At 35.9% G+C, this 26,194-nt stretch overlaps 1 protein-coding gene and 1 long non-coding RNA gene across 3 annotated transcripts; one reads left to right on the forward strand and one right to left on the reverse strand.

The window, feature by feature from the left end:
• Window positions 1-834: 834 nt before the first annotated feature.
• Window positions 835-23,235, reverse strand: LOC144200313 (helicase ARIP4-like). Of its 2 annotated transcripts, none has more exons than XM_077722400.1 (22): window positions 23,060-23,235; window positions 18,772-19,018; window positions 17,299-17,432; window positions 17,066-17,191; window positions 14,312-14,514; window positions 11,851-12,033; window positions 11,590-11,723; window positions 10,580-10,776; window positions 9,167-9,370; window positions 8,940-9,078; window positions 8,093-8,270; window positions 7,792-7,974; window positions 6,699-6,817; window positions 6,488-6,612; window positions 5,690-5,789; window positions 5,397-5,602; window positions 4,296-4,471; window positions 4,027-4,223; window positions 3,756-3,955; window positions 2,712-2,801; window positions 2,496-2,588; window positions 835-2,042 (listed from the first exon to the last, which is right to left on the reverse strand). In XM_077722400.1, exons 1-22 carry the CDS (start codon window positions 23,061-23,063, stop codon window positions 1,234-1,236), a joined length of 4,047 nt encoding a protein of 1,348 aa, XP_077578526.1. In that variant the 5' UTR covers window positions 23,064-23,235; the 3' UTR covers window positions 835-1,233. The 2 variants fall into 2 exon arrangements, with proteins under 2 accessions (XP_077578526.1, XP_077578518.1); XM_077722392.1 differs by lacking the exon at window positions 23,060-23,235 and adding an exon at window positions 21,458-21,682.
• Window positions 21,108-23,401, forward strand: LOC144200333 (uncharacterized). Its single transcript, XR_013327094.1, has 2 exons — window positions 21,108-21,287; window positions 23,156-23,401. It is a non-coding gene; the product is annotated as an uncharacterized LOC144200333 (long non-coding RNA).
• The last annotated feature ends 2,793 nt before the right edge of the window (window positions 23,402-26,194 follow it).

Consider the following 26,194-nt stretch of genomic DNA (forward strand, 5'->3'; position numbering starts at 1 on the left):
TTGCAATGTATTCATTTCAACGTAGATTTGCAAATCATCACATTGTGTCGTTTATGCCGACCTTCCGCTATTTTTCCTTCCGAGTTCGGATTTACAAAGATCTAATCGCATGTCACTTGGCCCAATCGGGTCGTTATAACAAAATGTCATATGAGTGGGTTAAAGACAAAACCATCTTCAAGCTACGATTTTAGCATAGCTTATATGTTGAGTTCATGGTGGATGGATGCAAGCTTTAGCAGGTGTCCATTTTTTTTAGAAAGAAATGTAGTTAAGGCTGACGTCATTGTTACTTCAAGGGTTTAAAAGTTTTTTCCGCACGATCCATCAAATTCAGATGGACACAAGAACAATCCCTACCCGTTTTTTTTTTTTGGGTTCCCGGACGTTTAGTCGACCGGATGTTTGGTAAAATGGATGTTTGGTAGATTCAGACGTTTGGTCACCTGGTTGTTACTGTTGAAGCACGCTCTCAAAATTATAATCAGGAGAGTGAGTTTAATATCTAAATATCTAATATCAGAATATCAACGCTGTCATAATTTGACAGCGAGCGAACCCGGCGACCAAACGTCTGTTCTACCAAACGTCCGCTCTACCAAACGTCCGCTCTACCAAACGTCCGCTCTAGCAAAACGTCAGCTCTACCAAACGTCCGGTCTACCAAACGTCCGTTTGACCAAACGGACGTTTGACCAAACGGACGTTTGACCAAACGGACGTTTGACCAAACGGACGTTTGACCAAACGGACATTCAACCAAATGTCCGTTCTACCAAACGTCCGTTCGACCAAACGTCCGTTCGACCAAACGCCCGTTCGACCAAACGTCCGCTCTACCAAACGTCCGTTCTACCAACCGTCCGTTCTTCCAAACGTCCGTTCTTCCAATCGTCCGTTCTACCAAACGTCCGCTCTACCAAACGTCCGCTCTACCAAACGTCCGTTCCAACAAACGTCCGTTCTACCAAACGTCCGTTCTACCAAACGTCCGTTCTACCAACCGTCCGTTCTACCAAACATCCGTTCTACCAAACGTCCAGTCACATTTTTTTTTAGTCTCTCGCTACCAAAACAATTGTTACGTTTTGTCCAGTGATTTCGTTCCAATGGCCGAAGAATAAAAGTCCAAGTTCTCCATTTGAAGTTATTCTTTTGAGACCAGATCAGATCAAATCATCATCGACCCAAACAGGTCACAAATCCTTTTCTCGTCCAATCCCATCGAGAATTTCACAGACCGTTCACTTCCACAGCCTCTTGGTGGTCACCTGACTCACCGGGGGTGCCGCTGACACTCCCGTTGTTGACTTCAGAGTGCGCCGATGGCGCCGAAGCGGACGAAGACCCCGCAGTTGGGGCGTATCGCGAGACAAAACTCGCCGCCAACGGATCGGGAAGCCCACCGAGAAGCGTAGAGGAATTCCGGTACAAACTGGCCACGGACTGACCGTAGGGATGAGCGAGGCCGGGTGGCAACGTGAACGGCGGCGGTGGGCCTGAAGATGGCGCCGACACGTCAGCGGGGGCGGGGACGCCGCTTAAACCCAACAGCTCGGGCGCCAAACTCGAGTCGCCCAGTGCCGGATGTGAAGGGTGGAAAAAAGGAGACCCCGCCCCCGCGTAGAGCAGCTGTCGGCCCAACGAGCCGGCGAGCATGGCGGGGTGGAAGCCTAGGGGGAGCCCATAGGCACCAGAGTACGGGAAATTTGGCGACAGCTCGTCGGTGGCCAGTCGTTTGTTCGGCCAATCGTCCGTTTGTGATGACGGAGAGGATTTGCGTTTGGATGGGATCCTCAAATCTTGCACGTCGGTGAGGATTTTGCCATTTATGTCCAACGCTTCGTCCATTTTGTTTCCGTCCCCCCGTTCAGGCTGTTTGGATTTCGTTAAAGGGTGGCGCTGCAACTGGCTGATTAGTTCCGGGTTGTCCAGGGAAAGGGAGTGAAGTAGAGTGTCGGGGGTGACCAGTGGTTTTTGTGAGGGTGACGGGTAGCCGTTAGCGCCGGTGGTTAGCTCCTCATCTGGGGATGCTTGGGGATCTGAGGGGAAGAAATAAATCAGGATTACTTAGAATCTTGGTGAAAATATTCAGAGTTAAGAAGGATATTTTTATTAGAAAAGTCGCAATATATTAAGAAATGAGGAAATTGTGTACTCGCGTATACGCCGCACCCTTAAAATTACTTAAAAACCTTCAAATTTCACAATTTCTCTCGTATAAGCCGCCCCCTGATTCACAATTTTTACCTCTGTATTCATGGTTTTAATAGGGAGTACAAATATGTTACTTTGAAGGGAAAATCTTTAAAAAATTATTTGTTATTGCGTTGTGTTTAAATACCCTGGCAGTTTTGTGCATGTCAGGTCTAATTTGTGCGCATATAAGCCGTACCGTTGATTCAGTCATCATTTTTTAGTAACAAATATGGCGTATATGTGAGAAAACACGGTAAATAGGGTATCTGAAAAACATAACATTTTCCTATTCCTACCGTGTGATGATGCCATAGTCTCATCTGACAATTGAGCCTTATTAGCTGCTCTGATTGCAAAGATTCTGCCATCAGATGTCCTGATATACGTCCCTAAAAATCAAGAAAAGCAAATGTGGATTTAAAAAAGTATTCATCAAACCATCTTAAGAGTCCAAATACAGAATTCTCATTGTGTAAAGATTCAACTACCAGAAGTGAAAGTAAAAATATTACCTTTGGAACCCCTAATGACATGGATGCTCTCTCCGGCGGTAATTCGAGCCTTGACATCAGTTGAGCTGTTTGTGCCTGGAATCACCATATCTAAAGCACAAACAAAACTCATAATTAGGTGTATATGTATATAGATATACATGTATGTGTGATTAATGTATATATATGTGTGTATGTGTATATATATGCGTGTATGTGTATATATATATATACATATATATATATATATATATATATATATATATATATATATATATATATATATATATATATATATATATATATATATATATATATATATATATATGTGTATATGTATGTGTGTATATATGTATATATGCATGCATGTATATGTATATACAGGGTGTCTCAAAAAATGTACTCACTTCTAGAATAAAATGTACTCACTTTTAGAATGACCAGAATACCTTTAGTGAGTACATTTTATTCTAAAAGTGAGCAAATTTTTTGAGACACCCTGTATATGCGTGGATATGCATGTGTATATGTACATATATATGTACAATGTGTATATGTACATATATATGTACAATGTGTATATGTACATATATATGTACAATGTGTATATGTACATATATATGTACAATGTGTATATGTACATATATATGTACAATGTGTATATGTACATATATATGTACAATGCGTATATGTACATATATATGTACAATGTGTATATGTACGTGTGTGTATATGTACAATGTGTATATGTACGTGTGTGTATATGTACAATGTGTATATGTACGTGTGTATATATGTACAATGTGTATATGTGTACATGTGTATATATATATATATATATATATATATATATATATATATATATATATATATATATATATATATATATATATATATATATATATATATATATATATATATATGTGTGTGTGTGTGTGTGTGTTTTTGTATATATATATGTGTGTATATGTTTATACATTTACATCAACACATATACACTCACACACACATATATATATATAAATATATATATTAAAAAGATCAGCGACAATGTTTATGGCCTACCTGTCGTGGTAACAATTTTCTGCACAAAAACGCCAGCTTTTTTCAAACAGTTGACAGGAAAACCACCAAGAGCGGACGCTGACGAGTCTTTGGAGGTAGGAGTCGATCCTGCTGACCCCTGACGAGGCACAGCGGGAACTGGAGCGCATTGGTCCCCTCCGCCATTGACCACTGGCTTCTCTTTAGTATGAGGTGGTCGCCTAAAAAAATTGGACTAATTTAGAGAAAACTTTTTGATTTGGTTGGGAATTTTCGGGGTGGTACTACTTACCAATTCCTCTGGCTAAACGCGGGTATATTAGTCAGGCTCTGGTCACTAGCCGGGTAATAGTGAGCGTAGGAAGGACGAGTATACGGCACTGAAGTCCTTTTCTCATCCTCGTAACCTTTTTTTGCTTCTGTTTTCTCGGCTGTGCTCAACTTCATCTCTCTGCGGTCCATAAGAAGAGACTCGTGGGGGAACGGTTGCTGAAAGAATCGAAGCAAAACACATTGACTACGACTGCCGAGGATGATTAAGTAGTTCTTATGATCATCTACCTTGGTAATTAAGTGCGAAAAGAGGCGTAGTGCTTTTCCGAGGACCGAATCTGTTCCATCTTGAGGCTGAAGCCGCACTTGGCGGAGCTCGGGTTCCTCTTCGGAAAAGTCAAGAAGAGATTCCACTTCTCTTCGGGTGAAGGGCAACATTGGATTGAGATCATCCACCACTCGGTCTGATAGTTGAGGAAGAGGAAAGGTATGAATAATATAAGTTTATATTGATTTGTAGGAAAGATACTGTATTTTAACATCTCTATAAGGCGCACTTAAGTCTAAAATGTTCTCTAAAATGGACATGGCGCCCAATCAGTCATTGCGCCTTGTTTATGCGCTAAATTCAAAATTTGGTATGCTTGCCGACACGCTTACCCGCATATTCTAACTACATCAAAGACCCTCAAATGAAATACCGCATTTTCACGACTATAAGGCGCACTTAAAAGTCTTACTTTTCCAGTGTGTTAAATACAGAAATTGCACTCGTTACTGACACTGCGGCTTTAAATGTGATGCGCCATATAGTCGTGAAAATACAATACTTTTAATTTGGGCAATTTTTCGATCCCGTCATAGAATTGATATTTTGTTGCCATATTTGTTGTTCTTAAAATCGTATTATGAAGTTTAAGTCATGGTGTCACAGACAGCTTCTATAGGAGGCATGGGCAAACTACGGCCCGCGGGCCACATCCAGCCCGCTAGGTCTTTTAGTCCGGCCCGCCAACGTTGTCCAAATAATGTATTTTTCCCCAAGATGGCGCCGTCACGTGGAAGCCATTAGCAGTAGCTCTGTCCACTCTTATTAGTTTTTCGTGTTTTACAGCCCTTCTATTTTTTTAAATTATATTTTAATATTTCTTAATACATTCCTTTTTACTTTAATTTGTACTTTATAATTTTTACATTAATGATAATTGATGAGTATGTTAATACTTTACTCCTTTTTTTCTGTTTATGTTTCATATGTACTGTTAACGGATGCACTTTTTTATATGTATCGTATCTTCTGCTGACCCATCTGTCAAATTTTTAAAGTCAATGTGGCCCCCGGGCCAAAAAGTTTGCCCACCCCACCTAGTTTCACCCAACTGTACTCACCAGACATCCCTTGCTTGGAAATCTGGCGGTCAAAGATCTTCTTTTCAAGTGTGAAATCGCACACCAGCCTGTAGACGTGGCATGGCTTCTTCTGGCCGTAACGATAAACCCGACAGACGGCCTGCGCATCGTGACACGGGTTCCAAGAGGCGTCAAAGACCACCACACGGTTAGCTCCCACCAAGTTTACGCCCAAACAACCAGCCCTGTAGAATATCACAGAAGTACAGCTTGATTATTGGGACTTACCCAATCTGGCATCCCATTGTTATTGCCTTCTGTGTTTGCGTTACCTTGTCGAGAGTAGGAAGAGAAATGCTGAGGTGTTGTTGGGATCATTGAACTGGTTAATTAATCTTTCTCGCTCGGAGGCGGTTGTACTACCATCCAGTCCTAAAAAAAAAAACATTACACAATCCGATAAGGGTTATAAAACAACTAAAAATCTTTTTCATAATAGCAATTGTTCAAAAGAAGGTGTATTTTTCAAGTTAATCTTAGCCAGTGCTTCTCAAATAGTGGGGCGCCCCCCCCTTTACCTGTGGGGGTGGGGGGGGGGGGGTGTAACCCTGGGGAACAGGATTTTATTTGGCCGTACTAGTATAAAGTGTAATTGCGCATCCACTACAGTAGCTGGCAGTGGCGCTCTCATTTATTTTTTATTTCAGGCATTGATGCACTTAAAATCTTTTCTGTTGCAGACTTAAAACAAGATTTAATAAAGTTATTCTTTGTAAGTTTGACTATATTTCTTTCTTTTTTTCCCTTTTCTTTAATGTTAATAAGGATAAAATGTTGTACTTATAACAATTTTATAAAATGATTTTATTTATAGTCACGGTGGGAAGTGGGGGTGGGGGGGGACGCAAATAGTTTTCTTCTTGCTAGGGGGGGCCTAACAGAAAAGAATTGAGAAGCACTAATCTTAGCTAACAGATACTGAGGCAACATTCATATTAGCATGGATGCGCTAATCATTTTTATAAGCCTGGTGGGCTCAGCTTTCTATATAGGTAGTTGTAAACTATCCTGTACAGCGTTATTGAGTGTAGAAATAGTTTGAGTGGTGTTAAAGCTGTACTATGACTCACTGTAGTAGTTCTGATTTCGGACCCAGTTCTGGCTGAGGTGTTCTTTTCCAGGGGTGTTGCCAGAACGAGGTACCGGTCTCTTAGCCAGGAAATCTTCAATCACAGTCAGAGTGGACAAGCTTTGACTGTGGAATCCAGAAAGAAACGAATCCGTTATTATAAGATGAGCTGAAATGGTTCAGAACCATGTCGTTAAATCTCTTTCACAAACCTGAAAACGAGGATTTTATCCCCTTTTGTGACACTCTCTTCAATCAGGTGGAACAGCAGGACCATTTTTGGAGAGTTTTCCAAGATGCCAGGCTCATAATCGCACATGATGTCCTTTGCCTAGGTTGGAAATCATAATATGTCTTCAATTGAGCAACTGTGACCTGATTGCCAAAGACTAGTTGGCCTAAAACCAATGTTCCCTCTAATTTTTTGTTGGTCTGGGCAGAAAGACAACCTCCCTGAGTGCACTGAGTACCAGTGTGAGCGACATTATCATTGCTCGTTATGGACACACTAGTATCACACCTGCCATAAGCAGGTGCGGGTCAGTATTCCCTCAGAAGCGCATCTTAGAGGGAATATTACCTAAAACTGATTAGAGCTTGTGCAGACAATGGGGCCAAGATTGATTGCTGTTAGGGTTAATTGGGGTTTTGGTTGGTTTTGTTAGGCTTGGTTTCCCTATATGTGCTGTCCAAGTGATTACCGTATTTTCACGACTATAAGGCGCACTTAAGAGTCTTAAATTTTCTCCAAAATAGACAGGGCGACTTATAATCCAGTGCGCCTTATATATGGAAAAAACAGAAAACCAAAAACGAAAAACCACCACTGTTGTATATTAAAAAAACACAAATGCCTGAACTGAAACAATACTGTTAAATATGCAGATCCCATCTTAGTTTACAAAATCTTCCATCATATAGCTCCTCCCCCACTGCAAGATTTGATACAAAAAAATCCAAAACATCAACAATGGCTGGCTCTAGAGGTGACTGTGTAGTGAATGCTTCATACCTGTCAAAGTCAATAGTAATTACCGTATTTTCACGACTATAAGGCGCACTTAAAAGTCTTAAATTTGCTCCAAAATAGACAGTGCGCCTTATAATACAGTGCGCCTTATATATGGAAAAATGTCATTCATTGAGGGTGCGCCTTATAATGCGGTGCGCCTTATAGTCGTGAAAATACGGTACCCATTGTGTTCACCTTTCGTTACCTAGGTGTTCCTTATTGTAATCAACCCTTATCTGTCTATTTAAGCCCGTGTTTGTTAGTCTTTCCATGCCAAGTTGCTTGTTACATACCCATTCATATGTGATGGCCTTATCCTGCAACTGGTTCAGACTCAGACCTCCTATTGGAGTAGGGTTTTCCAAGGTTTTGGTCTTCTGATCAGCTGATGTAATGTCATCCAGATCCAAATCCTGGTCACTGGCCAGGTTTTCCTTCTGTAATGCTTCGTAGAGAACATCCGGATGATTCCATATCTAAAATAGAAGGGTTTAGAAGAAGAAGATCATGAAAACCCGTCTATCATTGGACTAGGGAAGAGATTTTTAAGAATAGCACCGGACAGAAGAGTGGTTAAGAAGTTCGGTAAATGACCTTAGAGCAAACGCAGAAAGCTTTGAGTGGATTGACGCTCAGCCAACTGGTGTTTCCGGCATCTCTGAAGCGAGGCATGAATTCCGTGTAGAGAGCTCTTTGGAGTGGAGATAGACGCACCAGGATCACATTCTCTTCTTTTGGTGGCAGGTGGTCCTTCAATACGTCGTGGCCTCGTCTAAGGCCGAGGGCAAATATATAATACGTTATTTGAGATCTTCTGTGAGGAATAACGTTAGGTTAAGAGCGATAATGTTTTTTTTCGATAGCTTTCCATACGAATTCCTCAAAATGTGTCTCGTATCTCAAGATAAAGTTTTGCTCAAAATTTTACTAGTATCTCAAGATAAATATTTGCTCAAAATTTGACTCATATCTCAAGATATTTGCTAAAAATTTTACTCGTCTCTCAAGATAAATATTTGCTCAAAATTAGTTTCGTATCTGAAGATAAATATTTGCTAAAAATTTTACTCTTATCTCAAGATAAATATTTGCTCAAAATCTGTCTCGTATCTCGAGATAAATATTTTGTCAAAACCTGTCTTGTATCTCAAGATAAATATTTGCTCAAAATTAGTTTCGTATCTCAACATAAATATTTGCTCTAAATTTTTCTCATATCTCAAGATAAATATCTGCTAAAATTTTTACTCGTATCTCAAGACAAATATTTGCTCAAAATTTCTCTCGTATCTCAAGATAAATATTCACTCTAAATTTTTCTCGTATCTCAAGATAAATATTTGTTAAAAATTGTACTCATATCTCAAGATAAATATTTCCCCAAAATTTTACTCGTATCTCAAATTCCTCAAGGCATTAGTGTATAAGATTGTGATCTCACCTCTGTACGAAGCCTTCCAGCATACTGTGCAGTACATGGCTTCTGTACCTCATCAACTGGATATCTTGAGGTGTGCTGTCCACACAGCGCCCATTCAAAATGGGACGCTCAAACATGTTACTGAATTCTTTCCGTGTTCCTAAAAAAACATCAATACGCTGTCTTAAAAATGGGTTCATTTTTTTGTGGACTCCCTCCAACAAATCAACAAAAAAAAGCTGCTTTACCGAGAAAGTCAGGCCGAACAAAGTCAACCATGCACCAGTATTCCATCAGGTTGTTCTGTAGCGGATATCCCGTCAAGACCACACGGCGCTTGGTCCGGATGTTCTTTAGGGCATGAGAGGTGCTGGCGTGGCAGTTTTTAATGCGATGGCCTTCGTCACAAATCACCACGTCGGGTCCGGGCCTAGCCAAAGCTCTCTCGATTGCTGGGGGGGGGAAAGATATATTTTTTTAACATTTAAAGAGTCCCGGAGAAAACCTACACAGGATGCATCAACCTTGGCCAATTGCTTTCCTTATTAATGATTGCAATTCCCCTTATTAAACGATTCTAAACCAGTGGTGTCAAACATACGGCCCGCGGGCCGGATCCGGCCCATCTGGTGGTTTGGTACGGCCCGGGGAAGAAAGCTGCATTGTATAAAAAAATATGAATGCTCTTTAAAATTTGTAGTTCTTGTATTATCCGCTAGGGGCGCAGTGTTCTAGTACACTGGTAAAACAGGGTACAGTGTTTTTAAGTTCCACAAGGCTGGTACTATAAATGTTTTTGGAACATTGATACTATTTCTGTGATCAGTACAACACACTTAAATATATGTTTAACTGTGTAAAAGTGTGGTTAAAATTGCACATACTTGATTTATGTTCTTATGTTATTCTCTTGTTCATAATATATTGTTCATAATGTAAAAGGAAAATTCTGTTAATATACATTTTGATAATTTACTCATTATTTGCACCAACTATTAGTATTAGTGACTAATGCAAAGGAAAAAAATGGGCTTATTGTTAGTTCTATGTAATTTTGCAATGAGTTTACTGGTCCGGCCCGCTTAATCTCAAATTAAACTGTTTTCGGCCCGCAGACCAAAGGGAGTTTGACACCCCTGTTCTAAACCATACAAATACTATATGGCACATATTTACTCACATAGGGCGAACTTAAAAAGTCTTAAAATTTCCCCAAATTGGATACGGTGCCCAATTAGTATGCACTAAATTCAAGATTCTGTAGATGTCGCTGTATGACGCTGACAGTACATTGCTTACTGGCACGCTATATTCATATATAGTGTGCTTAAAGCATGACAATATTAGCAGTTGATGATGTTTTCATATGTTACCAGTGACCAAGAAGATACAGATTAGAGCCAAAATGGGTTAAAAAAATTAATTTAAAAAAAAACACTAAACAAATATTTATGTGCACTATGTGAAGTGACCAAAAAAAAAACAGAATAAAATACGAGAAAAATGTATAAATTGACAGGTTTGTAACCACTTAAACACCATGCTGTTGCTTTAATTATTTCCCTATTTAAAAATAAGGATTGACATATTTCTTTGCCTTTTGGTACCAAAAATGAAGCAAACCAAGGAATTAAAAAGTGAAAAATTATATATTAGCACACCTTTGAGTAGTTTCTGTTGTCGGTTGTCCTCATCCAGGTTGGTGATGGCGGGTCCAACGTTTTTCTTACTTTTCTTCCTCTTCCCAGAAAACAAGTTTTTCTTGAGTGACAGCAAGCGGTACATTTCGTAGCCCATCAGCAGTACGCCTCCATCTTGTGCCCAGTTTTCAACCACTTTGGCTCTGGATGCTGTGTTTCTGCATGACCACAGAATAACAGAGTTAACCACTAAAGCTATTAAACTTCTTTTGGCATTGACAATATAATCCAAGGGTGTCAGAAACGGGTTGGTTCGCGGGCCGCTTTAACGTCAACTTAGATATAATATTTAGATTTTTTTATATAAATGGATTAAAAGAACTGGATTAAAAGCCCTGAATATTCAGTTTTTTTAAAAGATTTAAAACAATGTTTATTTGAGCTTTTTAAAAATATTTTTTTAGATTTTACAAAATTATTTTTGAACTAAAAACACAGAAAAAAATAGATTAAAAAAATGACAATTATTGATTTAAAAGGGGGAAAATCAAGAAGTGTAATATTCAGTTTTTTATAGATCTAAAACAATGGTTACTTTAGCTTTTTAAGAAAATATTTTTAGATTTTACAAAATTATTTTTGAACTAAAAACAGAAAGAATTCATTAAAAAATACTTACTGATTTAAAAGGGGGAAAATCAAGAAGTGTAATATTCAGTTTTTTATAGATCTAAAACTGTTTATTTTCGATTTTTGTAAAAAATATTTTTAGATTTTACAAAATGATTTTTTAACTAAAAACACAGAAAAAATGATTTAAAAATTACAATTATTGATTTAAAAGAGGGGAAATCAGAAAATTTAATATACATCTATACTCTTCATTTTAATTTGATCCGAAAACAGAAATTCAGCACTCATCATTTACTTTCCCCGGCCACAAAAAATGATGCGGCGGGCCAGATTCGGCCCCCGGGCCTCCACTTTGACACATGTGATCTAACCGGACATTTTTTTTCCCATCAGCTCACTTGTGTTCGTCGTTGAGGATGTGAACCTTGAAGTTGCGTGGCCTCACTGGACCGTTGTTGCTATTTGCGGGCAAGGCTTCAGCGTCTGGCACCCACATGTTAAACTCTGCCAGCCAATTTTGCAACGTGTTCACCTGTACCGAAAAAAAACAACCAAAAATGTAAAAACACATTACTAAAGTTGTTATTCACATTTGAAATGATAAAAAAAAATCAATCATTCATTCTTAGACATATAATATTGACTAAAATTGTTCTTACAGGTACTATGGCGAGGACAGTGTGAGCCTTGGTGTATCTGAAGAGAACGTCAATGAAGGAGATGACCTGTAGGGTCTTGCCTAAGCCCATGCTATGGGCCAAGATGCAGCCAAATCCACTACTGCTACCAAAACGCTCCAGAGACTCCACCATGTTGTCATACAGGAACCGAATTCCACCAATCTGAGATAGAAAAAAAACAACAACAAAAAGTGAGTCAAACTTTACTTCACACTTTACTTTTACTTCACATCAGGGACCCATACCACCCTGGTCACAATCTGTTCCAGCTGCTGCCCTCTGGCTGACGCTATAGGTATCACAAAGTATGGACGAATAGGCTTAAGGACAGTTTTTTTCCCACATTATTCAGGACTCTAAACTTGCGGTAGCACGACACACAATCCCTTCTGTGTAAAAACTTAGGGGAGAGGTAATATGAAAAGATATATGCCTCCTATTGGCTGACTGAAGGTAAGTGAAAGACAGTGAGAGGTAAGTGATCCGCTCGGGGGTGATTTTCCATTATGTATCCATTATGGCATAATTCCAAATTTTAAGTTCGAAATTATCACTTATTTGGGTCTTTGGCCGAGAAAATGCACCAAATGGAGAAGCACTGCTAATTTCGTCATACGCAGTTTCTGAATATGATGACAATTAGGCTTTTGTTGAGTAAATGATAAAAAAGCCTATGTCCGATTATTTTTAATACAATATTGTTAACCAATTGGATTTAAAATGGTAGATGGTCATTTTACTATAGATTAGATTTTTTTATAATTTCAAAGTGCTTATTTTTTAACATATTTTTCACTAAGTATGGACAAATAGGCTTAAGGACCGTTTTTTCCCACATCTATCAGGACTCTAAACTTTCGGTAGCACGACACACGGTCCTTTCTGTGTAATAACTTTGGAGTGAGGTAATATGAAAAGACGTTGGGTTGTGATCTGCCTCCTACTGGCTGACTGAAGGTAAGTGAAAGACAGTGAGAGGTAAGTAATCCGCTCGAAGGGTGATGCGATGTATCCATGACAGCAGAATGCCAAATTATGATTCCAAAATTATCACTTATTTGGGCCTTTTGCCGAGAAAATGCACCTTATGGAGAAGCACTACTAATTTCGTCATACGCAGTTTCTGGGTATGATGACGATTACTGTATTTTCAAGACAATAAGGCGCACTTAAAAGTCTTAAATTTTCTCCAAAATAGACAGTGCGCCTTATAATACAGTGCGCCTTATAATACAGTGCGCCTTATAATACAGTGCACCTGATAATACAGTGCACCTGATAATACAGTGCGCCTTATAATACAGTGCGCCTTATAATACAGTGCGCCTTATAATACAGTGCGTCTTATAATACAGTGCGCCTTATACTACAGTGCGCCTTATACTACAGTGCACCTTATAATACAGTGCGCCTCATAATACAGTGCGCCTCATAATACAGTGTGCCTCATAATACAGTGCGCCTCATAATACAGTGCGCCTCATAATACAGTGCGCCTCATAATACAGTGCGCCTCATAATACAGTGCGCCTCATAATACAGTGCGCCTCATAATACAGTGCGCCTTATAATACAGTGCGCCTCATACTACAGTGCGCCTCATAATACAGTGCGCCTCATAATACAGTGCGCCTCATAATACAGTGCGCCTCATAATACAGTGCGCCTCATACTACAGTGCGCCTCATACTACAGTGCGCCTCATACTACAGTGCGCCTTATAATACAGTGCACCTTATAATACAGTGCGCCTTATAATACAGTGCACCTGATAATACGGTGCGCCTTATAATAAGGTTTGCCTTATAATACAGTGCGCCTTATAATACAGTGCGCCTGATAATACGGTGCACCTTATAATACGGTGTGCCTTATAATACAGTGCACCTTATAATACAGTGCGCCTTATAATACAGTGCGCCTTATAATACAGTGCACCTTATAATACAGTGCGCCTGATAATACGGTGCGCCTTATAATACGGTGCGCCTTATAATACGGTGCGCCTTATAATACAGTGCGCCTGATAATACAGTCCGCCTGATAATACAGTGCGCCTTATAATACAGTGCGCCTTGTAATACAGTGCGCCTTATAATACAGTGCGCCTTATAATACAGTGCGCCTGATAATACGGTGCGCCTTATAATACGGTGTGCCTTATAATACGGTGCGCCTTATAATACAGTGCGCCTTATAATAGAGTGCGCCTGATAATACAGTGCGCCTTATAATACAGTGCGCCTTGTAATACAGTGCGCCTGATAACACAGTGCGCCTTTATATATGGAAAAATGTCATTCATTGAGGGTGCGCCTTATAATGCGGTGCGCCTTATAGAAAATACGGTAGGCTTTTGTTGTTGATGATGACAAAGCCTATGTCCGATTATTATTATTATCATTATTATGAATGACAATTCACATATGAAAGTTAGTACCTGGTGAGGTTTGACTGCTCTCGCCAATTGAGGAGAGAGGAAAATGTCTTGTTCTGTTGCCGGATGGTTCAAGTTGACCAATACCCGTCCTTGGTCATCCGGGTGATTGAAGTCGTCGTTGAAGTGCATGCCGCTAGGCTCGGGTTCTAGTTCCCGCTCTCCGTTCACGGCATTTTTGTCGCATTTGCTACGATTTCTCGTACCTACAGAGAAGAAGAAACCGAAGCTTGAGAAATCGACCGATTAAGAACTCCATTATAAAATTGGTTGATAACTTTTTTCTTTTGCCTGACTTTGCTAGAGGCATCCTGGGTTCGATTCCCACTCGGTGGGTGTTTTAATTCTGATTGTGAATGGTGGTCTGTGTTTATGCGCACCATAATGAAATATTTAGATTTTTTTTATATAAATGGATTAAATGAACTGGATTAAAAGTCCTGAATATTCAGTTTTTTAAAAATCTAAAACAATGTTTATTTTAGCTTTTTTTTAAATATATTTTTAGATTTTACTAAATGATTTTTGAACTAAAAACAAAGAAAATATGGATTAAAAAATTGCTATTATCGACTCAATTTCATGTGGGCTGGACCATTTTAGATATATTTAGATTTTATGAATAAATGGATTAAAAGTACTGGATTAAAAGACCTGAATATTCAGTTTTTTATAGATCTAAAACAATCTTTATTTTAGCTTTTTTTAAATATATTTTTAGATTTTACAAAAAGATTTTTGAACTAAAAACACAGAAAAAAATGATTAAAAAATGACAATTATTGATTTAAAATTAGGAAAATCAGGAAATTTAATATACATCTATACTCTATTTTAATTTAATCCTAAAACAGAAAGTCTACCCTCATAATTGACTTTCCCGGGCCACAAAAAAATGATGCGGCGGGCCAGATTTGGCCCCCAGGCCGCCACTTTGACACCAGCATTTGGAGACACCTTGTTTGTGTTCCTTTTAAAATTAAGATGAAAAAAAACATCAAATAATGGGCATTACATAAGTTGGCAAATGGGACACGTGTGTTGGACAGTATGTTAGTGTGTCTACAAAGTATGAGAGAGCAAGAAAAAGCTTATATAACGGCAATGAATGTCTGGTTATACAAGTAGGATTAGAATGTGTGTGTGTGTGTGTTGTGATTATGCAAGCTCAACTAGAAATGTCACTGTGACACGGTGGTGGTACACCATGTAAGTGTTTTAGTATGTCTGTGTGTCTTCTGGCTCAAAACCAGCGTTATCACACTAACACTTTTTTTTTTTGCCTCTTTGACTCAGTGCCGCTTCCCCTTCTTCTCCCTTCTTTGGCGGCTAATTCTTCATATAATTAGGGAGCGGGTCGTAATGTACTCTGTGGGTGGAGACGTGAAATATTCGGGTGTAATGCTTTGCCTAAAACCAAAACGAAGAAAATGACGTTAAGAGATGTACTATTATTATTTTTGGGAGGAGACGTTTATAGTTTTTTTTCTACTTTTGAATCCTTGCATGTAATAACAAAGCTGGTTATTTTTTTAGGGTCAAATAGGTGTATATATGTATGTATATATGTGTATATGTGTGTATATATGTGTGTATATATGTGTGTATATACGTGTGTATATACGTGTGTATATACGTGTGTATATACGTGTGTATATACATGTGTATATATCTGTGTATATATGTGTATATATGTGTATATATCTGTGTATATGTATTTATATATGCATGTATATGTGTATAAATGTGTATATATGTGTGTATATACATGTGTATATATCTGTGTATATATGTGTATATATGTGTATATATCTGTGTATATGTATTTATATATGCATGTATATGTGTATAAATGTGTATATATGTGTGTATATATGCATGTATATGTGTACCTATGTGTATAAATGTGTATATATGTGTGTATATATGCATGTATATGTGTATATATGTGTATATATGTGTATATATATGTGTATATATGTGTATATATGTGTATATATGTGTGTATATGTGTGTACATATGCATGTATATGTGTATATATTTGGATATATATGTATATATGTGTCTGTGTGTATATGTGTATATATTTGTATATATATGTATGTGTGTATGTGTATATATTTGTATATATATGTATGTGTATGTGTATATATTTGTATATATATATGTGTGTGTATATATATATATATATATATATATATATATATATATATATATATATATATATATATATATATATATATATATATATATATATATATATATATATATATATATATATATATATATATATATATATATATATTTTTTTTTTTTTTTTTTTTTTAATTTTTTATTTATTTATTTATTTATTCAGGGTGTCCTCCCGCCTCTAGCCTGTAATCAGCTAGCATAGGCTCCAGCACCCTCGTGACTCTAGTAAGGATAAAGCAGTTCATAAAATAAGATAAGATATAGATGTACTTACAGGCCAACTCCAGTAAATTTTGAGTTTTAGGAACTTTTCAGGTACTTCTTGTACATAAATCGCTTCCTGCTAATTTTGGAGGCATTTTTCGGCCACGCCCTTTTAGTATTCGGACATTTTAAGCTTCCCTATTAACTCATTGGCTGCCATTGAAGATGGTCGAAAAAAATGAAAGCATTTCATTCTGTACGTACAGTAAAAGTTAAGTCTATTGCCATCAATGTTATCAATTGCATCATCCTTTTTTGTGTTTAACTGTGTGTATGTTTATATTTTTTTTATGGCTGACCTGCTTTGCGAGTGCGCTTTGCATCAGAGGCAACAACGTCCACGCCGAAAGTGCTACCGGAATCCCGGTAGAGGACCCCCGGGGTCATCTCTGACGATGTGGATGACACAAGCTTTGTTACATCATCTGTACAAAGAGGTCGGGAGGAAAAGATAACAGGTTAGCGCTTTGTGATGGCGTTCTCGCCTGAAATATGATCGCATTTTAAAGCTTGTTGAGGATATTATACGCACCGGTTTCGTGGTTGGGCGGCGATGGCGTGGCGATATCGCACTTGCGATGGTTGCTTAGACGTCGTCTTCTTTGTAGTTCTTGTTGCTGAGCACTTTGGGTGATGGATTCTAGTTGATGCTCACGCAAAAGCTTCCTAGAATTTTGACAGGAACATGTTTAGAGCATGTGTGTCAAAGTGGCGGCCCGGGGGCCAAATTTGGCCCGATGTATGATTTTGTGTGGCCCGGGAAAGTAAATGATGAGTGGTGACTTTGTGTTTTTGGATGAAATTAAAATGAAGAGTATAGATGTTTATTAGATTTTCTGATTTTCAGGCTTTTAAATCAATAATTGTAATTTTTTAATCAATTTTTTCAGTTTTTCGTTGATAATAATAATAATCATTTTGTAAAATCTAAATATATATATTGAAAAAAAAGCTGAAATAAACATTTTTTGGATCTATAAAAAACTGAATACTCAGGTCTTTTATTCCAGTTATTTTAATCTATTTATTAAAAAAATCTAAATATTATATCTAAAATCTTCCGTATAAAATAAAATTGTTTTAGATCTATAAAACCTGAATATTCGGGGATAGTTATATATAGGCCGCTTTAACGCCAACTTGATTTCATGTGGGCCGGACCATTTTAGATATAATATTTAGGGTTATTTTTATAAATTGATTAAATATATATTCAGTTTTTTATATCTCTAAAAAAAACGTTTATTCAAGGGTTTTTTTAAATATATTTTTTTATCTTACAAAATGATTTTTGAACTAAAAACACAGAAAAATTGATTAAAAAATTACAATTATTGATTTAAAAGAGGGAAAATCAGGAAATCTAATATAAATCTATTCTCCATTTTAATTTGATCCTAAAACAGAAAGTCGGCACTCATGATTTACTTTCCCGGGCCACACAAAATGATGCAGCAGGCCACATTTAGCCCCCGGGCCACCACTTTGACACACTTTGCCATACATAAAATATAATGTAAACAGAAAATATATAGTAAATATATAGTAGAAAAGTATAAAGTATAAAAGTATATAGTATATAGTATATATATATATATATATATATATATATATATATATATATATATATATATATATATATATATATATATATATATATATATATATATATATATATATATATATATATATATATATATATATATATATATATATATATATATATATATATATATATATATATATATATATATATATATATATATATATATATATATATATATATATATATATATATATATATAGATATATATATATATATATATATATATATATATATATATAGATATAGATATATATAGAAAAGTATATAGTAGAAAATATATAGTAAATATATAATGTAAATAGAATTGCATCCTATGCCTTAGTGTCAAAGTCACATTTTCCAAATAACACAGAAAAATCAAGTCGCAATTTGATGATGTCATAGAACAGATTGTCTTACCGTATGTTACGTCGCATGTGCGAAGCTTTTGAGCTTCTTGTCCTATTTTCTGTCATGTTGGAGGAAGGGGAGGGTCTTTGGCTGGCGACCCCAGAGTGGGGTCTCGAATTAGGCTGCGAGGGGGTAGCTTTGGCCGGCGTCTCCCCTGAAGGTGAGGTAGAAGGGTGAGGAGGGATGCACTGCCATTCCCTGAGGTCACCACCCTGTGCCTCATTCTTGGAACTGAAGGGGGCGCTGTGAGACTCATCTGAGAAAGCAAAAAAATAAAAATAAAAATAAACTTTTCTGTATATAAAGAGTTATGCAGCATGTATACATATAAGAAAACCCTTTTCCAAAAGATAGGTGTGTACAAAATACTCACAGTCATGTTATAATGCATTTTTATTGCTTATTTGGCAAATATTTGGTTAATGAACAGATTATGTAATCCCTTTAAACTCATGTTTTTCAATTCCTCGATAGAATGAATGTCACAATACTTCATCAGAGAAATATTTAGGAGGCAAAATGGTCATTCAGAATGGCAAGGAAAGTTAGCGAAAGTGAGCTTTTAGTTCACTGGTGTCAAAGTGGCGGCCCGGGGGCCAAATCTGGCCCGGCGCATCATTTTGTGTGGCCCGGGAAAGTAATTCATGGGTGCCGACTTTCTGTTTTAGGATCAAATTAAAATGAAGAGTACACATGTATATTAAATTTCCTGATTTTCCCCCTTTTAAATCAATAATTGTAATTTTTAATCATTTTTTCTGTATATATATATATGTATGTGTATTTTCCTGTGTTTTCAGTTCAAAAATAATTTTGGAAAATCTAAATATATATTTAAAATAAAGCTAAAATATACATTGTTTTAGATCTAAAAAAAATCTGAATATTCAGGGCTTTTGATCCAGTTCTTTTAATTCATTTATTAAAAAAATATCTAAAAATCTAAAAAAAATGATTAAAAAAAATACAATTATTGATTTAAAAGGGGGAAAATCAGGAAATTTAACATACATCTATACTCTTCATTTGAATTTGTTCCTAAAACAGAAAGTCGACACTCATCATTTACTTTTCCGGGCCACATAAAATGATACGCCGTGCCAGATTTGGCCCCCGGGCCGCCACTTTGACACCTGAGCTACAAATAATAAATATCCACACACAAAGCCCAAGGAAACACCCATATACATGATTCTCAGTGACGTATGCATTTAATATGCTATAAAAACAAATCTAATCATAATAACACTAATATACTGTTGGTGTATACTTTAGTGTACACAACAGTAACAGCAAATGCACAAAAAACAACATTAATCAATATTTTTTTGGACAGACTTGAAGCAAATACTCATTTTGAGTGTCTTACTTAACCGGGTTGATCTGGAAAGTAAAACTAAAACTTTGAATGTGCTTTAAACTTTAATTTTCTCTCACACACACATACACACACACACTTTTCTCAGTTGCTTTGCCAAAAACACACTGAACCAGATCTCCACTTTATGTAACCGTTGGATCTTAAAAATGGACGGATTACGAAATGAAAAACAGGAAACGCGTCTGCACACAAAGAACTCGATATGCCAGGAATTTGCCAGGCATAATGCCACAAAATAATGCCACATTTGCCAACACAAATTGTAAAATAAACCAGAGATTTTTCAATAGGGTCAATAAAATGTGTTGGGATGCTCTGAGGCTCGATTTGCCTTGCAAATTAACATGCATAAACACCTTCTGTTCATGTTAAGCAATCAAATGACATGCGAACATAATATAACATTAGTATGCATGTATTTTTCGCATATAAGCCGCTCTGTGTTTAAGCTGTACGCTTAAAATGACCTTAAAATTGTTTATTTTTACTATTTCTCTCGTTTAATACACTGCATTAATTCACAATGTTCACTTCCATATTCATGGTTTTAATATGGAGTACAAATATGTTAATTTGAAGGGAAAATCTTAAGAAACATTATCACAAATCGTATTTCTGACATATACACCAATCTTTATTCATCCTATTAATTCACTACTTTGCGATTTTTTTCCAATATTATTATTATCATTATTTTTTATTCAAAAAAATGTGAAAAGCCACTTTTTCTACTATGACACAGCACCGAAGAATAAATAATAACAAAAAATAATTATTTAAACGTTATAATATAGTGGTGACCGTAAAGTAAAACTAAATGCGCATGCGCAATACAAGCAGGAATGTTCACTCTTTCCGCATGCGGATATGCAAAAATACCGGCCCTAAATAGCCAATCGCACGAGGGCATTGCTTTAAGTAACCCTAGAAACAGCCAATCAGAGCACAGCTTGCAAGACGACAGACATGAGGGGCACGCCAGCTGGCTGCTGCATGTGTGGCGAGCAGAGAAATCGTGTCTAAAAACACTTGAAAATTAAATATAAAAGAAGAATGTAGTAGTACAGTAATATAATTTAAAGAAAAAGTGAAAGAGATGGCGAAAGGAGTCCTAAAAATAGAGACTGGACTGGACGTGTTGAAAGTAGGTATGCATCTAGTGTTACACAACACCGTTAAGTAACTTCACATCTAACAGCAAACAATTATAACGCATTCTAAAAAAACATTCAGTTTTCTCGTGTCTACATACAATTCGAAGTAAACAACATTCATCATTTAAATTCACAAAGCCACTTTCATATAATTTCATACCTGCGAACGACTCTGATTCATCCAAGAGCAACATTGAAGTGTCGGGTAAAAAATGCGATTCTCCTTCAAAATACTCCAAACTTGCGTGTTAAAAAACCTCTTGACTTATAATAAAGTAGTCTTAAAAAAGCCTACGGGGGGCTTCTAAGTTGTTTTTTTCTTGATAGCACTACTGCCACAGTGACTGACTGACTCACTGCACTACAGCCTTGCTCAGAATAACAGTGTCATCATGAGGTAAAGTGACGAAGGAGGGTTGGCAGCTGAAAAAAAAACTTACATAACATCATGCTGGAAATGGGGCCCATTGAGGGGGGACTTCTACGGTCGATTATAGGTTACTGGGATCCAATAAACACACATACACACATCCTGTGGTAGAAAGTGACGCCCACACACTCAAGTCTCTTCTCAAGAGAGAATATGGGCTCTCAGGATAGAGAGTAAGGTAGTAATAAGTAGAAAATTGGATTTTCAGACTTATGAAAGATGATGCGGCAGGCCAGATTTGGCCCCAGGGGCGCCACTTTGACACCTGTTGTATAATTGAATTGAGTTGAATGCTTCTATTGTCATTATTCAAGTGTACATTTAAATAATAAGTCAACAATAAGAAAATGTATGTAAATGATAAAAAATACAAATAAATAATAAGTAAATAATCAATAAATACGTAATAAAGAAATAACTAGTCAACATAATAAGTAGTCACAACATAAATAACTAAGTGCACAAATGACAACAACAAACAAACAAACAATTAAGTAATCATTCAATAACAGGTAAATGATAAAAAAATTAAATTAAATAAGTACACAATTATAAAATAACATTAAAATGATAAGTAAATGATAACAATGAGCCAGAATAACCACAAATATTTCATGGTCCAACTTTCATTAACGTTTATTATTATGCCAAAAACACAATTTAACAAAAACCATTAAACACCAAAATTATGTCAAAAACAGCATTTAACTAAAACATAAACCCCAATTTTTTAGTAAATAAACAATTTAACAAAAAGCATAAAACACCTAAATTATACCAAAAACAGCATTTAACAAAAAACACAAACCCCCAAAATTGTATCAAATTGTCCTTTTAACAGTAAACCACCACCTTAAAATCCCTTATTTCCATTAAATGTACACCAAAACCAACAAAAAAAACACTTTCATCTCATATCCATTCATACACAACAGCCACTTTACATTAAAGGCAGTTTAATCTTCAAAAAAGTCTTAACTTTTGACAAACAAAAAAATAAACATAACCAACACAGCACAAAACACCAAATGAAATAATTCCACTCATTTTTCCCTGCAACGTAACTATTACCCAAAAAAAAACACCAATCAGAAAACATACAGTAAATTCAGCTTTCTATATAAATAAATAATGCAAAACAGTCGATTCCATAACAACCCTTATGAAACCTCCCTACTAAGAGTTACCATTGCACCACATATAGGTCAGAGTAAGTGACCCCTCCCCCACTTACAACTTCAACTAACCAACACACACTTACATACACACACAATAATTATAAGCCATTAAAAAAGCTAGGAAATCCAGTTTTAAAAAATGACAGTTACTCACCCATATCACGTGATTCCAACTTTCTACTCTAATATATCCATGCGTCTTCTCATCCAATAATAACCTTTCTTTTTATCCTTTGCATTTATCTACCAGCCTCGAGCTTCTACCGGCAGGATTTCTACCAAGGCCATGAGGACAATTACAAAAGCACGGGTTGCTTTAAGCTACCCAGGTTTGTCGTATGTAGGAAACCTCCCAGCTGGCTTCTTCTTCTTCTCCTCCCCCCGCCCCCTCCTTGACATGGGGCGTGATGTCAGCAAGCCACGCCCACTACAGGGAATGCCTTAGGTAACTTGTTTAAGAGTTCAACCGGCGGGTTGAATAATCATCGTGTTTTACATTCTCTTTTAATTGGGGAGGATTTTGTGTCTTTGTAATTTTTAATTGTTTTTCTTTTTTTTTGTTTATACATGAAGGAATTTCAAAGAATTTTGGCTTCTTGCTTAACATAAAAATCCAACAATGACATATTTATCTTTAAAAATAATTACAAAATTGATTGGTTCCAAGACTTTTTTCATAAAATGAACATTTCGTAAGTAGAGGTGTGCTTTATATGTAAATTTTATGATTGAATGAAATGCGTTTACTTTTGGGGGGATTTCGTCACTTGGATCTTTTTCGTATCTCGACTCACTCATTTGCATATAAAAAAAGTGTAACCTGAAACTTTAACGTCGACTTGATTTCACGTGGGCTGGATTATTTTAGCTATAATCTTTCGATTTTTTTTAATAAATGGATTAAAAGACCCGAATATTCAGTTTATTAATAGATGTAAAACAATGTTTATTTTAGCTTTTTTAAATATATTTTTAGATTTTACAAAATTAATTTTAAAACGAAAAACACAGAAAAAATGATGAAAAAATGACAATTATTGATTTAAAAAGGGGAAAAATCAGGAAATTTAATATACATCTATACTCTCCATCTTAATTTGATCCTAGAACAGAAAGTCAGAAACTCATGATTTACTTTCCCGGGCCACAAAAAATGATGCGGCGGGCCAGATTTGGCCCCCGGGCCTTCACTTTGACACCTTGACACCTTAATCGAAACAAATTTTAGAACTTACATATAAAACACCGCTCTACTTACAAAACAAATTCCAGAACCAATTCATTTCATAAGTCAAAGTACCACTGTATGTACTATAGCCCATAATAATCATTTTTTTCTGGGTTTTTCGTTTTAAAATTAATTTTGTAAAATCTAAAAATATATTTAAAAAAGCTAAAATAAACATTGTTTTACATCTATTAAAAAACTGAATATTCAGGGCTTTTAATCCATTTATATTTTAAAAAAATCGAAATATTATAGTTAAAATAATCCGGCCCACGTGAAATCAAGTTGACGTTAAAGTTTCTGGTTACACATTTTTTTTATGCAAATGAGTGACTCGAGATACGAAAAAGATCCAAGTGACGAAATCCCCCAAAAAGTAAATGCATTTCATTCAATCATAAAATTTACATATAAACCACACCTCTACTTACGGAATGTTCAACTTATGAAAAAAGTCTTGAAACCAATCAATTTTGTAATTATTTTTAAAGATAAATACGTCATTGTTGGATTTTTTTTATGTCAAGCAAGAAGCCAAAATTCTTTGAAATTCCTTCATGTTTTTTGCTTAATAATTTCCAAACAAACAACATCATGTATTCTTGTTTAATGGACAATAACGGAATATATTTTCCCTCAATTTATATTTCAAATTTAAAATATTTTTGTGAGAATTTTGTTTTTAACTCAAAGGCTTCGATTCGGGCTTATTTTAGAGGGGAAAGTTGGCAGTAAATAATCATATTTCAAAGAGTGTGTGAGTGAGTCTTGTTGTCATAAATGCTGAAATGTGAGCATGGAGGCGGGGCTACATAAATTGTGTTAGTGTGGCAAAGGTGAATGTATGTATGTGTGTGTGTGTGTGTGTGTGTGTTGGAAAGAGCAAGTCCTCCCCCTTTACTTTTCTATCCCTCTCCCCTTTAAATGCAAAACATTACTGTGTTGGGTATCAAACTCGGGTTAGTTCGCGGGCCGCTTTAACGTCAACTTGATTTCACGTGGGCCGGACCATTTTAGATAGAATATTTAGATTTTTTTTTTATAAATGGATTAAAAGAACTGGATTAAAAGTCCTGAATATTCCGTTTTTTTATAGATCTAAAACAATTTTTATTTTAGCTTTTTTTTTTAAATGTATTTTTAGATTTTGCAAAAAGATTTTTGAACTAAAAACTGAAAAAATGATTTAAAAATTACAATTATTGATTTAAAAGGGGGGAAATCAGGAAATTTAATATACATCTATACCAAGGGTGTCAGACTTGGGTTGATTTGGACCATATTAGATATAATATTTAGATTTTTTTAAATAAATGGAATAAAAGAACTGGATTAAAATCCCTGAATATTCAGTTTTTTATAGATCTGAAACAATGTTTTTATATTTTTTTAAATCTAAAAATATATTTTAAAAAATGATTTTTGAACTGAAAACACAGAAAAATGGATTAAAAATTGACAATTTAAAGGGGGTAATATCAGAAAATGTAATATACATCTATACTCTAATAATTTAATTTAATTTAATAATTTTAATTTTATCCTAAAACATAAAGTCATTCATGATTCACTTTCCCGGGACAAACAAAATAATGCAGCGGGCCAGATTCGGCCCCCGGGCCGTCACTTTGACACCTGTGAAATAGAAAATTTGGACTATTCTTAAGGCAAAAAATACCTTCAAAAAAATCTATTAACTCTAAAAATAATTGCCAATTTATTAGTTTCTTCATTAGTTATCGTCCTATTAAACATATATTCCATTTTAAATGACAAAAAAAAATGCTCAATCCGGGTTTAACGTTTTAAACGTCAAGTTAGTTGTCAAAAAATAATAATTTTGTTGCTTTTCAGCCGACAAGGTGAAAGCATGAAAAAGTGGGGAGTGAAATAAACGAAACGTTTAAAGGGGGGTGTGAACGCAACGCCTTGCATAAGACAGCTTACATAAGGTCTGGCTAATAATATTACCGTTCAGCTTACGAGAAAATAAAGTTATATAAGGTTCATGTCAAGATGAAAGGAATAGACACACTGGCAATTGACAATCATCATTTTTGA

The sequence above is a fragment of the Stigmatopora nigra genome, chromosome 1, assembly GCF_051989575.1.
Source record: "Stigmatopora nigra isolate UIUO_SnigA chromosome 1, RoL_Snig_1.1, whole genome shotgun sequence".
Classification (NCBI taxonomy): Eukaryota; Metazoa; Chordata; class Actinopteri; order Syngnathiformes; family Syngnathidae; genus Stigmatopora; species Stigmatopora nigra.

What these genes read in the sequence shown, in the direction of transcription:
- LOC144200313 (XM_077722392.1), bottom strand. Translation starts at nt 21,491, where the DNA reads ATGTTGCTCTTGGATGAATCAGAGTCGTTCGCAG. An exon ending in CTTTCTGCGTTTGCTCTAAG is followed by an intron (nt 7,975 to 8,092) that starts GTCATTTACCGA and finishes CTTCTATTTTAG; the next exon opens with ATATGGAATCATCCGGATGT. An exon ending in AGGCCATCACATATGAATGG is followed by an intron (nt 6,818 to 7,791) that starts GTATGTAACAAG and finishes TTTCCAACCTAG; the next exon opens with GCAAAGGACATCATGTGCGA.